At 41.3% G+C, this 17,815-nt stretch overlaps 1 protein-coding gene across 1 annotated transcript in view; it reads left to right on the plus strand.

Annotated features, from left to right (window-relative positions):
• The window catches only part of CLSTN2 (calsyntenin 2), a 704,981-nt gene that overhangs the window by 667,778 nt on the left and 19,388 nt on the right, over positions 1–17,815 (plus strand). Inside the window, exons 11-15 of the mRNA XM_025215679.1 lie at positions 1,023–1,189; positions 7,352–7,500; positions 8,692–8,915; positions 11,706–11,876; positions 13,369–13,514. Of these exons, the coding sequence (XP_025071464.1) occupies positions 1,023–1,189; positions 7,352–7,500; positions 8,692–8,915; positions 11,706–11,876; positions 13,369–13,514 (857 nt within the window). The remainder of the gene's footprint in view (positions 1–1,022; positions 1,190–7,351; positions 7,501–8,691; positions 8,916–11,705; positions 11,877–13,368; positions 13,515–17,815) is intronic.

The raw sequence follows: 17,815 nt of genomic DNA on the forward strand, positions 1-17,815 counted from the left end.
CATGCGGCTCCCAGTGGTGTCCTGGGCTGCAGGGCCACAGTGCCTGGCTGGCCAAGCAGGGCCCCCCCTCTGGGGAGAGACTGGAGTTGTTGAGGGCAGGTGGTGACATGCCCAGGCTGGCTTCTGGGTGGGGCTGCACACCTGGAGCTGGTGGGGCAGGCGCTTGCCTGGACTGCTAGAGCTGCTGGATGATGCTGGGGTACAGACTGGGGTGGGACATACTCTTGCTGTCCTGAGGGGCCCTCCCCTGGTGACAACTTACTGCCACTGGCAGGCTGTGTGGAGGCTTCCGAAGGATGGCTGTGCTGGAGAACGTGGTATGGCTGTGCCATGAACACCAGGATGTGATCCAGTTGCCATATAAAAGGCATGGTTCTGCAGGTAGCCCCTGACCGGCAGTTGTGGTCAGTGACATGGACTCACTGCTCCTGCAAGGCCTTGACCTTTATGCGGCACTGGCGTGCTGAACAGTCATGCCTGTGCTCTGCATGTGGCCCATCAGGACCTCATAGATGTGGGCATTGGCACACTCGCCCCACGTGACCTGGCTCTGGACCTCGGCCTTGCCCCACAGTGCAGTGAGGTCTGTGGTCTCATCCTGGGACCAGTTGAGCCCCCAGGACATGATGTGTGGCACCAAGGATGACACCAGTGTGGCTCCCTCTATGGCTCGTCAGTGGCTGTGGGTGAGAGCAGACAGTAAACTAACTGACTGCATAGTAGGCACCTGTACGTGTAGACAGTGATATCTTACTGTGCAATTAGTCTATTATGTGGTGAAACATCTCATGTAGATGTACCCACCATGAAGTTTCTAAATTCCATCGCAACAATACATAAAACCTATTCTAGTTAGGATTCTGTTCGCTCACTCACAGTACCTGGCATAAGGTTAAAATAATTGGATTACATCAGATATCAGATCTGCAATTGTACATTATAACATTGTAGGCTCACTTATTAGAAAAATCTGTATTTGTATTTGTGTTAATTATAATATTTTTTTATTTCCTCTCTTGCAGGAGGTGAAGTCACTAAACCAAGATTTGCTCAGTATTTCCATGGCAGTCTTGCCAGCCTCACTATCCGGCCAGGCAAAATTGAGAGTCAGAAAGTGATTTCCTGTTTGCAGGCCTGCAAGGAAGGTCTAGATATTAATTCTCTTGAGAGTCTTGGCCAAGGAATAAAGGTGAGAGATGAACTGACATCATCTTTGATAAAATTTAGAGCTGATTTATGAACTGGAGAGCCCAAGGTGGAGTACACAAAGTACAGATGTACTCCCAGAAGCAATGTGATTTCCCATAGTCATGCAAAAAAAAAAGTGTAACAGGAGAACTATGACACTGCCAAGGAAAGTGTTTCCATTATTTCAAAGATGTACACTTACAAAGTAAGGTGCCACAGGTATTTCATATTCCCTAGGAAGTGCCAGGTCATGCTGTCCATGCCCTGTTTTGGCACCATTTACAGCAACAGACATGTTTGCAGAGACTGTTATATTTTATTGACCTGAAGTAGCTTTAGAAAACTTTATATTTTATTGACCTGAGTTTTGACCTGAAGTAGCTTTAAAGTAACAGAAAATATAAAGTAACAGTGGAATACGTTTCATTTGGTGGCAACTCTGAAAACAGGGGCTATATGTTCTGACTGTGACATTCAAAATATATTCCACCGGGAAAACTACATTATGATCTCATTAAGGTGGAACAATTACATATGAAAACAATCAGAAAATGCTGCAATTTAACTTCTGTGGATTAACTTAACTATTTCCATTTTGCATGTGCCTTGCAGTATAAGCTTTAAAACATGATCATCTTAGTACTTCAGAAATACAACACTATATAAGGAGTGACATTCTGGTCAGTGACAAAATCTCTGACTTCAGGAAGGCAAAAATGTCACATAGCTCTTTTCAGAATGACCCACTCCTTCTATTGATAGATGTGTTAGACGATGGATATTCTCTTATCCCAGCTGTAAATTTTAATAATCTTGTCACTATTCAAGTAATGTATACTTTTTTTTTCAATCAGCTATGTAATTTTCCTAGGGTGCATTTCAAGGAAAGGGACAACTAACTAGAAGTAAGCTGTTTTGTGGCACAGCTAAACACTGTACAAACTTTCTTAGGAACAATGTGTGGAATGAAACACTTAAGAAAGCAGGTGATGTAGTTGTAAAACTAAGTGGCCTGCATGTGGCAACAACTTATAATTATTACTTGCTGTTGTAATACTTAAGGTAGAATCAGTTGTGCAATCACAATTCACTGTTTTTTGTCAGGTAAATTACTATGGTTTCTGGTGTGTACCAACAGTACATAGACCTGTGAGGTGTCATGCAAATACATATAGAAATAATTGTTATTAATGATTTCCATATTTACAGACAAGAAACAGAATTTGACATTTCTAATTTAAATTTAGGGCCAGATTTTGAAAAATGTAGTCATAATTACTATCAGTATTAGACATACTGATTCCAATGGGAGTGTCCATTGGTGTAATACCCAATTTGAGTAATTGTTGCAGGAGCTAAAGTGCCCACATATTAAATGCTGCATTGTCTTTAAACATCATAAATGTCAGGATTGTCTGGCTGTGTGTTATGTCATCTTGTGTCCTTTTTTGATAAGACATATTTCATGGCCCCTCCTTTTTGTGGCATTAGCCTTTAAATAGGGAAAGCAATATATTTCTATGTTTTATTTTATTATAGTAAGAACATTATTAATGATTTCACTGGACTACTATCGTAGCAATGCAGAACATTTTAATGACATACTTGTTAGGAAAGTCCTTTAACAAAGACTGTGCATGTAGCTTAAGGCTGTTCTGCAGAAAACCCTACTTGCTACTATATGGATGTCTGTATAAATATACATGCACACCAGAAATAGTAAGGCCCAAATGTACATATTTGAAATCATCCTGTATTTGGCTTATAGTTACTAAAAATGCACATAAAGTCATTGCTCTGCTAGGCTAAGTACAGACAGTCAAGAAGCCCAAGAGTGAATCGATTCAATCTTTGCAGATTTCTCAAAACTGCATAGATCGAACTAATAAGCGAGTGAACTGATGTTCACTTTTCAAACAGAAAAAGCAGCCAGACCCCTGCAGTGGCTCATACCAGTACAGGGTGGTCAGGGTGGGGAGAGAATAGAGCACATGTCCCAGCCTGCTGGCCAATGCAGAGAGACAGGAGCTGACCAATTTCCCCAGCCACACCCCCTCCTCACCCTCTGGGCCAGTTGAAGAAAGGCATGGGGGGAAAACCCACCCCTTTGGCCCAACGCTGGACCCCCAGCCAGGAGCAGCCCAGCATGGGGGAATAGGGAGGGCCTGACTTGGGGGCTTTACTCTGCCTGCCTGGAGCCCAGGATGTGGCTGGAGTCTTCCAGCCAGGCCCCCTTCTCAGCCTCCATGTTGGCTGGGGGAAGGTGGGGGCGGGGAGGGGAAGCCTGCAGTGAGGACTGGGGGCTAGAGAGGGGCTGGAGTCTCCTAGCCATGCACCCTTCTCAGCCTTCCTGCCAGCTGAGGGTACAGTGGAGGGAAGCCCAAACTGGGCTTGACTCTGCCCCCCAGAGCCAGGAGCCATGCTCCGTCCTTAGGCTTGGGGTTCTCTAAGGGTAGTTGGAGATAGGAGTCCACAGCAGGGGGCTTGGCTCTGCCCCTGAAAGCTGGGAGCAGGGCTGGAGTCCCCTAGCAACACCGCCTTCTCAGCCTCTGGCTAGCTGAGGGTGAAGGGGAAGCCTACCTTGGTTCCTCTCCAAGAGCCATGCCCCCACCTCAGCCCCTGGACTGAATGGGGGGAGCGGGGGGCTGCAGCAGGTGGCTTGGCTCCACCATGCCCCCCCCCCCCGGGAGCTAGGGTGGGGCTGGAGTCCCCTAGCTACACCTCCTTCTCAGCTGCCAGGCTGGCTGATGGGAGGGGTGGGGGGCTTCATCTGCTCCCTAGAGCCAAGAGCCACACTCCCTCCTCAGGCTCCAAGCTGCCTGATGGTGGGGGAAGGGGGCAGAAGCCTGCACTGGAGCTTGACTCTTCCCCCAGAGCTGGGAGCCATGCCCCCCCATCAGTTGGTCCGGAGGCTGAGAAGCAGGCATGACTAGGGGACTCCAGCCCTGCTCCTGGCTTTGTGGGGGGGGGGGGGGGGGAGGGGAGGCAGAGCCAAGTCCTGGTTTAGGCTTTTCCATCCCCTTCCCTCAACCAGCCCAGAGGCTGAGAAGGGGACATAGCTAGGGGATTCCAGCCCTTTTCCCAGCTCTGAGAAGCAGAGCCAAGGCCCCCACTGTGGGCTTTCTCCCCATCCCTCAGCCAGCCTGGAGGCTGAGGTGTGGCTCTCAGATCCTGGTTCTGAGGATGGACACAAGCCTTACTGTGGGCTTCTCCCCCCTCAGCTGGCCTGGGGGCTGAGAAGGGGGTGTGGCTGGGGGACTCCAGGCCTGCTCCCAGCTCTGAGGGTGCCGAGCCAAGTCCCCTGCTGCAGGCTCTCCCTCCCACCCCCTCAGGCTGAGGAGGGGGCATGGTTCCTAGCTTCCAGCTCCTGGCTCTGGAGGGGTGGAGTCAAACCCCTGCTGAAATCTCCTGGCCCCTTTCCCCAGGCCAACAGGAGGGACAGGGCCAACCCTGCTTGCTGGAGCAGACAACAGAGCCCAGAGCTGCAAAGCATCCTGGGATGCTGGGGGGACTGTGAATTAACTTGAGACAGGAGGGGATCCGGGACAGTTCATAAACTGGTTTGACCTAAATCAGTTAAGTCTAATACTATTTCCAACCAAGTTTATCTTAAACCATTTTCAGCCATTTCGAAAGTGCTTTAAGTGCACTGAATTTCTGTTGTTACAGGTTTAAATCAGTTTCTGATCATTTAAATCAGTGTATATATAACTTCTGTCCCTAGCCCTACTGTTATTTTGAAATCTACAATATTACAACACCCTGTTGTTTTATAGGGATAGAAAAAACTGTCTTCAGTTTTACTTCCCACTGTTGCTCCAGCATGGGTCATTGGTTTTCTTAGTGGAACAGCAGTAGATGAGAAAAATTAAGACAAGGGATTTTTTTCTCTCTTTTCACACACTGAATTCCATTTTTTTTTTTTTTTTTTTTTGCAGAATGATAGGAGGGGCTAGCTGTTTCTTTAAAGCTGATTCTTTTCATTTTTTACTTTCCAGCCAGTCCAACAGAGTAATAGCAAAAGGCCAAAAATGAAAGAAGCAGTCAAAGATACACAAATGTTGGGTTTCCTAGTCAGCATGCCCATGGGAAGTACAAATAAAAGAGACAGAGTTGGCATCTGACCTTGGACAGATATTAAATAAATAAATAAAGTAGAATAAATAAAATAAAATCTAAAATAAACAAAATTGATATCAGAGTGCTGCACGCTACTGTCCACTGGTAGGTATAACATAGGTATTCGCATGGCACTTCATAGATTTCATACATGTTAGGGCTGGGAGGGACCTCGTGAGATCATCGAGTCCAGTCCCCTGCCCAAAGGGCAGGAAGTCAGCTGGTGTCAGATGACCTCAGCAAGATGAGCATCCAGGTGTTTCTTAAACGTATCCAGAGTAGGTGCTTGCACCACTTCTGGGGGGAGTCTATTCCCCACCATGCCTGGGGGGAGTCTATTCTTCTTATCTTACATTAGGTAAATCTAACCATATAGTAATATGAACAGGAGTGTCAGCCAGTTACTTTGGACTCTGAATCAAGCTGCTGTATATCTGCCTAGGAAATAATATTTTAACACAATATTAATAACACAATATTTCTTACACTATGGTTTTGGTATTTCTGCTCTTTTCTGCAGACTAATTTTCATATATCCGCAGTACCTCTCAGAGATACTGTCGACATTGTTGCTATTTTTAGCCTGTTTTTTTAAAGAGAAAGAAAAAGGGGTCTAGACTAGGGCATTCTCTAGTCCCTTTGGCAGCCTTCCAGATGTTCTGGCAGCTGAGGTATTAAGTTAACTAGCTAGGTTGAGTTAATTCTCTATTATTACTACCCTAAAAAAGCTAAAAAAGTATGATATGCATGACCATGCCTACATTCTTTTGTAAAAAAAAAAAAAAAACCCTCTTAAATGCTGCATGATCTGTATGCACAAGGCTTGAACCTTTTTCTCTGTTCTATTCATCTGCAGGCTTATTCTGCCTCTCATCTCCATATTCCATTTAATCTTTATCTTTTAACATTATTTTCTCATAGTGTGCAGATACTTGTGTTGTATATAATATAAAACATGTTCACATAATCAACAGTCTTCATTGTGGGGGAACAGCATGGAATGAAAGTGCATTTATTGTACATTTCCTTATGTTTTATGTAACACAAGCAATAAGATGTAAATTTAGGGATTGATATGGTTTTCCAGTAAGTTGTATTTCTATGTGACACAAATGGTTTGTTGAACCGATTAATAGGCATATTTCAAAAGGAGATTAACAACTACAAAAACCCAAACAGAAGACAAACTTATTTGTCTCAGAAAATAATAGAATTTGAGTGAGTCCCAATGGTGGGAAAATGAATCACTGTTTGCAGTTTGTATATAGATGGTGTCAGCAGGCTAGTGCCTTTCCACTTTCAGTGCTATAGACATAGGAGAGATCAGCAGGGCTACAAGGAAAACAGTTGAATCTTTAAGACCTGTCAGCTCAGATGAGCATCTGTTTGTACCAAGGCAGAGCCCCAATTTTAATAGTGGTATTTCCTATGGTCATAAGACAGGATGGGGAGAATCCTTTTGATTGTGATTGTGATTGACATTGATGGAGCTGTGGAAGGGAAAGTTTATAAAAAGCTCGATTTTTATAAAGCTTGGGAAAGTTTGGTTCATTTACAATGAAAAAATGTCTCAAAAGTTACCTGGAATAAAAACACACAAAAAATAAAAAAAACAAAGCAGGACAAACACCCTCATGGCATAACTCTGAAGTTAACGATTTTCTGCCATGAGTAAATTTGACCTAGAATATTTTGCAGTAATAATAATAATGGTGATGATGGTGGTAAGTTGCATTTGTGAAATACGAAGTTGCAGTAATATGAGAAACTAGGTAAACAATCTAGATTCAAAATACTTTGCCTAGCTTCTAATTTACTATACAGTTAATTACAGCAGTAATTATTAAGACGGGTGATTGAAGAGTATTTGGCTGGTACTTATTCCTAAAAGCAGTATATGTATACCTAACTAACAATAGCTACTAACTAGTTTTTTTTTTAATTGTTATAATTCTAATGAGTCTCTTTGAGGAGTTCTCTAGCAAGGTGTTATTCTTTACTCTGCACCTGTTTCCTTATATACTAATTATGTGCATTTTCCTAGTATCACTTCAACCCTTCCCAGTCAGTCCTTGTCATGGAGGGAGATGATATTGAGAATATAAATCAAGCTCTCAGAAAGGTCTCATATATCAACTCTAGACAGTTCCCTACCGCAGGTGTACGGCGTCTTAAAGTCTCTTCTAAAGTTCAGTAAGTTGTATTAAATTAAGCTGATTATATCACTAATATTTATTAAATGAATTACTGTTTTCCTTTGGAAATATAAAAACTGAATTTTGATTCATAGATATAGATACATTATACAATTAAATTATGGACATTTACTTTTATGCTGAATTAATTTGAGGTTTTCTTATGATACTTTGCTTTCATGATACTGTTCTTATAAAGGTAATTTGCCGTGTACAATACGGAGCTTAAAACATTCAGTCTACTTTGACGATTGAATGTGTTTATTATATAGCAACTGAATGTAAATATAATCCTTATTCCTTTTTCCCCAATTAAAGTACCTTCTGGCATACCTAGAGCTATGACTTTTAACCAGGCCTATTATAATTAACAGAATATCCATCCAGGGCGACAGTATCCCTAATGCTAGAAACATCATTTCTGCTTGCTGCTGTCATAGTAGCATTGGAGCTATGGGCTTGTGGGCTAAATAAAAATGAATGTCCCACTGTTATCATTCCACTGTTATAATAAAACAGTAACATTTTCACTTTGGCATAGCAAAAGACAAGTCTTTCATTTGTTGTAGATCCTGAACATCCATTGACTTCAACTGAAGTTGTGGGGTGCACATATGCAGCACTGAGCTAATGATGCATTCAGTTTAAATATATAGTTAGGCTCTTCATTCACATGTAACAAGATAGTCATATTATAAGCATTAACTATCAACCTGATTACTTAATTTTAGGTTTGCTAATATTAGTTGCTGTCTAAATAATTTTAACCATTGATGGCTTTGTTATATGCTGATTAAGCATCTAAATGTTACCTACATACTGACCTTATTAGAGATAGCACTTGCCATCAGTATGTTAAACTATTCAAGAGTAATGAACTTTCTGTGTATGTGTGAAATTGGTAACTCAGAGGTGGTACTGTCACCACTAACACATGCAGATGGCTGCATGAGTTTAGAAAGATGTTCTGCTGGAGAAGAGTATGTCATAGACTGAGCAGGGTACAAAGGTAGTGAAAATAAGGATGGGGTGATGGGTATAAAAATTCATCAGCCAGGCACTGGATAGTGGAATTGTGCATAAAAAAACTGGGTTAGGGAGCCAAATCAGCTTGCTGTATAGCATATGCCTGTAATGTAAAAAAAAAAAAAAAACAGTTCATGTGGTTAATGAATAATATATTTTTCAGATGTTTTGGTGAAGATGTCTGCATTAGTATCCCAGATATAGATGCCTATGTCATGGTGTTTCAGGCTAATGAGCCCAAGATTACAGTAAGTGGAATGGATCACTTTGCTAGACCAGCTACACAATTTGAAAGTGAGAGAGGTGTGACTCTGTTTCCAGACATCAGAATTGTCAGCACAGTCACCAAAACAGAACATCCTGTGGACTTTAAAGAAAATGATAGAGGTTTGTGGATTTGTTTTCAGCACTATTACTTCTATTGTAGTAGTACTCTAAATAGGAATTAATGTCTTGTGTTAGGTATACAATACAAGCAAGTTAAGAGTCCCTCTGCTAGAGCATTGACTGTCTAAGGCAGCGTTTCCCAACCTTTTCCATCACATGGGCACACTTACATGAATAAAAAAAAATTGTGGCACACTGGACTTGGACAGGGGAATGGCATGCGGCCAGACAGAGCGGCGGGGGGTGGGTGGTGCAGTGCTTGAATCATTGGCTGCAGCTATGCCCCCCACCTGATGCTGCTGTAGACAGTCAGATGGTGGGGGGTGTTCATGCCTGACAGCACACCACTGTGCTGTGGCACACCAGTTGGGAAACACTGGTCTAGGAGTCAGATAATTGTAGTGTTGTCCAAAGAAAAGATTTTTAGATACAAGGTTGGAGAGACCTTATATGGGGCATGGTAGCAGAGTTCCAACAAAATCCACTAGCAAAAGTTTGTCAGACCTCTAAATGTCTGTTCTTTTGGAGCAGTTCCCCTAAACCATTGGCAATCGTGTTTACATTTGCTTTTGAAAAATGACCTCTCCTTATTGTGATGTAACATCAAATCTCATGACTTAGGGGTAAAGAGTGGATTCTATTCCTAGCTTTGCTACTGGCCTTGTGACTGAATCTGGACAAGTCATTTTACCTTCCTGTACGTCAGGGTTTGAATCTGTGAAATGGGATTAATAATATTGACCTCCTTTGTAAAGCATTTTAAAAAATTACAGATGAAAATAATTCTATAATAACCTATTACTATTATTAGCATCATCATGAATATTAATAGAAATATTAGTATTCAATGGTAGGTGAACTTCAGGAAATACAAGTAACGTGACTAAAATCCTCACTAAAAGGTCTGGCTTTGAGCTGTGGTTCTAAAATGTAATTAAAAAATAAATAACAGCTGAAGAAGCATTCTGAACAGCATCCATCAGACCAGTACAAGTAGCAACCATTCACACATCTTTAAGAAATGATGAACCCATTAATGTTTAGTAGGTTTAGGGGCATGGATTCCCTGAGGCCGTTTCTATAATAAACCTAATTATCAGTTGCCTTAAACTGTGCCTGTGCTCTAAAAAACCAGAAAGTATTTTATATCATAAATGCACTTCATGTGGGCTAATGCATCAAAAAGTTACCTGTGTAGCAAAGAGAAGACCAATTCCTTCTGCATGTTAAGGATGCTGCTAATAAATAACTGCATATCCATGAACATTAACAACTTTTTAAAAGTCTCTTACATAAGAATCTAGGTAGCATCAGTTTAAGTTCTTGAATCGCTGAGTCCCAATGTTAAATTAATTTATCCATTGATTTGATCACTGCTAAATGTGTAAGCTTTGTTTTCAAATGTGACTAAGGGAGAAATTTTAAGGTTATGTAAGTTCTTGGGAATTAGGCACCTACACACCTGTAAAGTATGGGCCTGAGGCATTTTTGCAAGGTTGTTTTTAAGGAGTCCACAATCGTTATGTGTGTTTAAAGACAGATGGTTGAAGTATTTTTCAGCTGAAATGCTGCAATAATTGTGGGGAAAGATTCCATTTTTGCAAACAATATTCAATTATGCATAATTACTTCGTTACATGGCTTGAATAATTCTTTCAGTCGACTTAGTTATTGCATGAGAGATTGAAGTACAGAGGCTATTATAAACATTGCTGTATGTAACCTGAGTTAATTTTTCACCGATATTAGAAAAGTTCCTTAACGTAATATTTAAAACTAGATCACCAGGTGCCGTAAAGATATATGTAGCATAGCTGAGGGGACTAAAGCAATGATGACTCAATCCCATATGTGTTTCCATGATCCTGGGGACTGGTCAGGTCTCTGGTATGACTTAGAATAGCCTTAAGGTTATATGACTGAGTTAAGCTAGTTATGACTCACTATCCTAAATGCAAGAGAGGCTAAGGCAAAAAGTTCTTCTATTTTTGCCTCCTGCAAACATTCCCTGCAGTCAAAGCTTGGCAAGGGGTGACAAAAGTCATTGTCATTCTAGAAATTCATCTCATGTAAGGAGCATCCTTGCGCAGTCAGTTAAACAACCTTTCCAACCACTTTGTGCCAAGTGGACCAGAGAATTGAAATCTTAAATCTACATACAACTCTTTCTTCTATGACAGAATTTTTTTTATCCTACACTATTTGAAGAAGAGACAGTTTGCAACTCAATTTTTTTAAGTCAAGATAATATGTGATCATTTGGTATTTCCATTTATGACCACACTAGTTCTTGGATAGATGGCACACCATTTTCTGTAATGCAGAGTTTTTTATGGGCCATTGAATTATTGAGAGAATCATGCAGTCATAGAAAGAAAAAATTATACTTTGAGTTCTCAGTTCCTTGGCATGTGGAGTAATGTCCTGCATCAAGAAACACCAGGATGATATCAATATAGTCTTCAAAAACAAAATTGTTAACGTGAATTTACTCCAAGATGAAGTCTTAATTTTATTTTTCTAATATACTCTTTAGTGGTTGTTTTTATTGTGGTGCAGTGTATCGTGCATCAATCTAGGTAGTCATGTGCTCTCATCACCACTGTGTTTGGGCATTTATGACTGCTTCCTTTTGATTCGCATACTATAGTTTGTGTTTGATACCTGCCAAGGACTATTCATCCATTCCCAATGAAAACTGACAGCTGTGATGCAAACCGCATTATACTATCATGTGACTGTTTCTCTGATTTTGCTTATTTCTGTATGGTGTGTTCTCTATGTTCACAGTCTATAAGCCAATTGTGTTAGAAGAAATGCTTCACAACTTGGATTTCTGTGACATTTTGGTTATTGGCTTGGAGCTAGATCCCAAACAGGAATGTTTAGAGCTGGATCATAAGGAAATTAAAGGAAAACATCTAGATGCTACAAATTCCACAACAGGATATTCAATCTATGGTACTCTCATGGACCTCTCTTATTTCTATTTCTATTACATTTTTCAAATGAAAGGGCTAGTTTGTTTTTTCCTGGTAAGGCTGAAGAGAACTTACCATAGACAAGCTGTAGAGCAGCTTGTACCAGGGAAGAGCACAATTTTACCCTGAGATCCATGGTGTAGCCCACCCCTCCCACCCCCAGGTGTAACTAGGGTGCTTACAGAAGTTTAGGGGCTGCACTCTAACTCATGGTGCTATACACAAAGTGCAATGAGTTAAGAGCCCCCTCCCAAGCCTTTTGGGTCATGGAGGCTCAAGGCTACCTTCACTGGCCCTGGCCAGTAAGTGGCGGTGCTCCAGCAGCCCCTGAGGAGGCCGCCACACCAGCCCTATCTCCAGCCCTGCCTCCCCCTCAGCTCTGGCCACAGCAAAGCTGAGCCGACAACTGTAGGCTGCCCCTGTCAAGAGGCTTGGGTGGGCGGACAAGGGGGATCTCCTTTCCCCCACCCCCAGCTCAAGCCTATTGACAGCAGCAGCATGCAGCTGCCAGCTTGGCTTTGCCTTCACCAGAGCTAGGGTCGTGGCAGGGTAGAACATGGTCCCCTTGTTTCACATACCCAGCCTGGCTCCCCGCTATACCTTAGCTGGGGTAGCTCAGAGGAGCCCATGAGGCAAAGGGACTCTGTTCCACACCCCCACCCCCTCTCTGACCATGGAAAGCCCAGCTGGCAGCTGCATGCTGGCCCCTCATCCTCTGCCCTTGCCCCCCACTTTCCATCCCCCTGGCTGACAGCCCCAGGGGTGGGACTGGGCCAGTGCTTGCTGTTAGCCCTCGAAGGAACCTGAATACTGTGCACTATAGTGCCTTCAGCTAATAGCTGATTTATTGAGGGTTAATTTTTCATGTGACCACCCATTTTAAAAGCACTTTGCAGCTGTCACTGTGTGTTGTGTCACAGCTGTAGAGCAGTTCCAGGAGCCAGATCGAGTGAAAAATGTAACTTGTGTAAGTACCCTAAATCACCTTGTTGGAGTCAACATCTGCAAACCACTTGCAGGGAAACAGGAGACTCCTCCACAAGCATACAGTGGAGCAGAATCTGCATTCCCTTTGACTGGAAAAAGCTATGACAAGTTGCATAAAACAGTATACAAGGAGAGGGGCGACCTTTGGTTACCAGCTCAGCAGTGACCACTGCCTAACCTATTACAGTTCATATTATAGTCTGGATTACAATATTTAAATTATTTTTCCTCTCTATTATGGAAATACCAGATTTTGTTAAAGTCCCTAATGTCCTAACATTTCTGTCACATAATTTGATGCGAGTTGGAATCCATGATACATTCCTATTTTCATAATGTTCTGTTCAAATTATTATTCTTTCTCATATCATGTAATTTCCCTGTACAGTACAATGCTTCTACAGTACAATACAAGTATAAGGGTTTTTACAATGTTTGTCTTAAAGCACCCCTGGGTACTCATTAATGCTGTGTTATTGATTCAGGTGTGGACACAATGAGAAACTATGAACAGGTGCTTCGACAGGTTCGATATCGTAATTGGCATGCTTCAAACATCTTTGACAGAAAGTTTAGGGTGAAGTGCTCTGAGCTGAATGGGCGTTACACCAGCAATGAATTTAATTTGGAGGTGAGTAATATGAAGATGCATTTTTTTCACAAACTTCACCCACTTAACTTTGGCAAACCCTGTTTCTTTCCTCAAGGCTTGAATATCTGTGTGTGTGTGTGTGCATGTGCATATGTACATTGATTAGTACATTTTATGTGCTGTAATAAAATAATAATAATAATGTAATATAAAAGTTAAAATGTATCACCTGCCATATAATATATAGGGCTGTCATGTCTTTAGTAAGGAAAACTGAAAGCGTTTTCATCTTTCATTAATGAGAGGTACTCAGCAACATCCAATGAAAAGGTGAACTTAAACATGACACTAATATACAAAACTACATTTTTTCCCATTCATAGTGGAGGTTTAGGTTTCCCTTCCTTTTTTCCCCACTGCTTGCTTCCCACATGCAAGCTCCAGTATATTTTTCAGGTTTTATATTCCCGCTGAAATGTTTCACAGGGGAAGCTCATTACTTTCCAGTTTCACTCGGTTTACTTTTTTTAGTAGGCATTACTGCTGTTTTTAGTGCCACCAAAGGTTAGTCACTTGCAATAAGTTAAATGGTACATCCTTGATCCACTGATCAAGATCATCCAGGTGAATTTACTCCTCCTTAATCAGTGACCATAGAGGTCAGTTCAGTTTTTTAGAAAAATGAGTCTCTTATTGTTGGTACTGTTTTTAGGAATAGTAGGAATTAGTGCATATTTCAACTTCAGAATCAATACACTGCTCATACATGGTCACTTACCACCAAATAACTGCATATAGAGCAGCAAGTTTGCATGTTTTGTCTCATGCTAATGACATTAAATACTGTTGCTTCCTTTGCACAGTAATGTGAGATATTGCAGGTGGTTGCAGAACTTAAATCAACAGCCTCTGCCTAGCATCAAGCTGGCTGTTCCAGCATGACCAAGAACATCCTTTCAATTCTGTATGCAGTACTATTAAAAGCATCTCACCAGAACATAATCCACTGTACTTTTTCTTTGCAATGACTTCCATAATGGTAAAATGTATCAAATTAAGATCCCCAGGATTAAACCTTTCTGTTGCTTTGCAAAACATATATAGCACAGGGAAAAGGTGTGCAAGTCCCATTCTGCTGTCCTTTCCTGTACCAACAGTAGGACCCAAATGCAATGTGCAACTTTTCTTGTTTTTTAATGATGATTTTAATCTTTCTTAACCTGAACTCATGCGTCAGCTGTGGCAGCCATTTTTAAGAGCATGATCAAGTATTAGGCATTCCAAAAGGCACGCTTTAAAACTAGATGGCTCAAAGTCCCAGTCTAATATGCCAACTTTTCAAGTATATGTTTAATTCTTCATTAGGGGCCATGAAGTAGTCATTACAAGAAGTTGTAACAACTGTTTTGTTGTGGTTTCCCATTCAGCCATTGCTCCCCCTACTGTTCTGGCTGCAGCAGCAGCTGGGGACCCTGGGCTGCCCCTCCCTTCTTTGGCTTGCACTTCCTGCCCTGATCCCAGGGCAATGCAGCCCATGATACCCAGGCAGGAGTGGGAGTCTCTATGTGTTTTGTAGCCCAGTGGTGTGACTTGCATGGCATGTGACACTGAGCTGCTTGGAAGTTGAACAGCCCTAATGTATTCAAATACAGTTGGTAGTACTTGATAGTACTTCTTGCTATGGGGTTGGTTAATTATTGAAACAGGTTGCCTAGAGTGGTTGTGGAATCTCCATCATTGGAAACTTTTAAAAGTAGGTCAGAAGACAATTGACTGGAATGGTTTAGTTACGAATGATCCTGCCCTGAGCTGGGGGCTGCCCTAGATGACTAACAGAGGTCCCATCCAGCCCCATTTCTCTAAGTTTCTATGATTCTGTATTTCAGGGATGGCTACTTCTGTTGTTTTTTTTCTGATTAGGATCCCAAATTATACTGGCAAGATAAGCTAAATAGTTTAAACTACAGAAAATGGTCCAGAGGTTTGAGAGATTCAATCTGTGTTCTAAAACCCAAACGGTGTTTGTTCTGCCAGTGATCAACCCCCTAAAGATTCTGCATATGCTCTTCTTAGCTACTGCCAGAGGAAAACAACTCAAACTTTATTGAGGGCCACTTGAAAAGTTCACTTTCCCTTGGGCATCACTAGTGGGATCCATTTTGATTGGATGTATGCTCTCAATACGTTTGTAAGAAGGAAAGTGGATCTCTCATCCAAGTTAATTAATTGTTCCACAGTGAGGACGCAGGACTCACTGATTTGTTTTTTAAATCCTTTTTCTTTTAATAAAAAATTATGGCAGAGTATTAAGTTTGCCTTGGTGGGCCTCATGCAGCCTTCAGTCTGCATGTTGTGCATAGCTGTTATATGCCTGACACTATTATCTTCAGTGAAGGATGAATGTGACCATTCATTTGGAACTAAATGAAAATTTCTATTGTTTCATGAGTTAAAACCAAATTCAAATCACTCTTCCATATCTGGGATAGCTCTGCAATACTAGGAGATGTAAATATATATCAATCACTTACATTAGTAGATATGACACTGTACATATAGGAAGCTGCCTTCTTGAATAATTGAATACCATTTTTACACAGTCACTTTCCAGAGTAGACTTTGTAGCAGACATCCTGAAGACAGCTGAATAAGAAAAACTGGTATATCTGAGTAAGTGAATTTACAGAATTAAGAAAAGAAAGGGATTGCCTGTGTCAATTATTGAAGACAGACTCAAAGGCAAAAAAGTGGACCAGAATCAGAATCTAAAATGTGTGTGCATTTGGACAGGGTGTTATTCAGTCATTTTAGAGGTAGCAGTAATTTGCATATATGGACCCTCCTTAACATTTCAAATACTATAAACCTTTTGCAGTGTTCAGCTATGGGCTATCAGTTCCATGCCCTTGCTCTTATATGTTGTATGTTAAGTGCTGAAACAGCACACATAATGAAAACATGGATACTATAGCAGTATAAAAAGGGCAAGAGTCTCACAACAGACTAGAGCAGCAAATATTCTCAGAACAAATACATGAGCAGAAAGATGTTTGGCCTGTAAAATTGTCAATAAAATAAATATGAACTAGTTCCAAGGCTCAAATGCTTTTGCATACCTAAAATTTAGTTCATGCCAAATTATAAAATAAGGGCAAAACTCAACTTCTGCTAGTTATTGTGCTACTGAATTCAACCATGTAGTTTGTTTACCTAACAAGGATAATACAAATGCAAACAATGCTATTGTTACATTCCTTGTTTTGGATGTGCAGCTATCAATTTTTGTGCATGAACAACTTACTTACGGCCATATGGATCTTCCCAAGTTTCCTTGGAAAGTTTGGAAATCATTTTACTAGAATTAAATTATCAGCTTTGGCATGAATTATCAGAGTTAGTCTGAAAAAAATCACATTATTCATATTGGAACCAAAATTTAAAAAGTGAGGGCAGTGCTGGATTTAGGTATAAACTACCTAAGCTACAGTTTAGGCAGGGGTGGGCAATTATTTTGGGTGGAGGGCCGCTTATTGAGTTTGGCAAGCCATTGAGGGCCACATGACAGGCAGCCGGGGGCAGATTAATATTCATTTTCTAAATTTTTTACGGGCCCTGAGGGCTGGATAGAATGGCCTGGTGGGCCACATTTTGCCCACCCCTGCTTTAGGGCCTCACAATATGAGGGGCCTCTAAATAAGAAAATATAACTGACTTGATATCAAGTTTTATAATAATCATTTGGTAAATAAAGGACATATGGGAAAATGACTCTCTAAATATGGACATCTTCATTCTAATATGACAAAAATATTCATACATTGGATTTATTTTTATTAATATATCAATGGGGCCTCTTAAACTGCACATCGTTTAGGGTCTCAGCCTGTCATAATGCAGCACTGAGTGAGGGGCATGGAACCTTCTCAGCAGCAGGCCCAGGACTCAAAAATCTCTCCCCATGGAGATAGGGAACAATCCAGTTTGCTACAAAACTCCTCTCCTACCATGGCATTTCTCAGAAAATAAGAATGGATATGTGATGCTAAAAACATCCAGGATTATTCTTAAAAAAAATCCAGGATTATTACTTACCTGACCTATAGAAGGTCAGAGAACTGGCATCACTGTCAAACAAGGGGCTCTGCTTGCATACGGCCAGGGAAAAAAAAAGGAGTGCCTATCCATATAAGGCTGCTTACAGATGTGGGGGTGGGGGGAAGCACTTTAAACTCAGTGTGCCCCCACACCAAGTGCAGTGCATGCCCAGAAGAGGCATCACGTTTGGTTGGTCTGACTCTCCCAATGTCTGTACAGATCGGGAGCTTCAGCAAGACCTTTTT

Source organism: Alligator sinensis, unplaced genomic scaffold, assembly GCF_000455745.1.
Source record: "Alligator sinensis unplaced genomic scaffold, ASM45574v1 scaffold187_1, whole genome shotgun sequence".
Classification (NCBI taxonomy): Eukaryota; Metazoa; Chordata; order Crocodylia; family Alligatoridae; genus Alligator; species Alligator sinensis.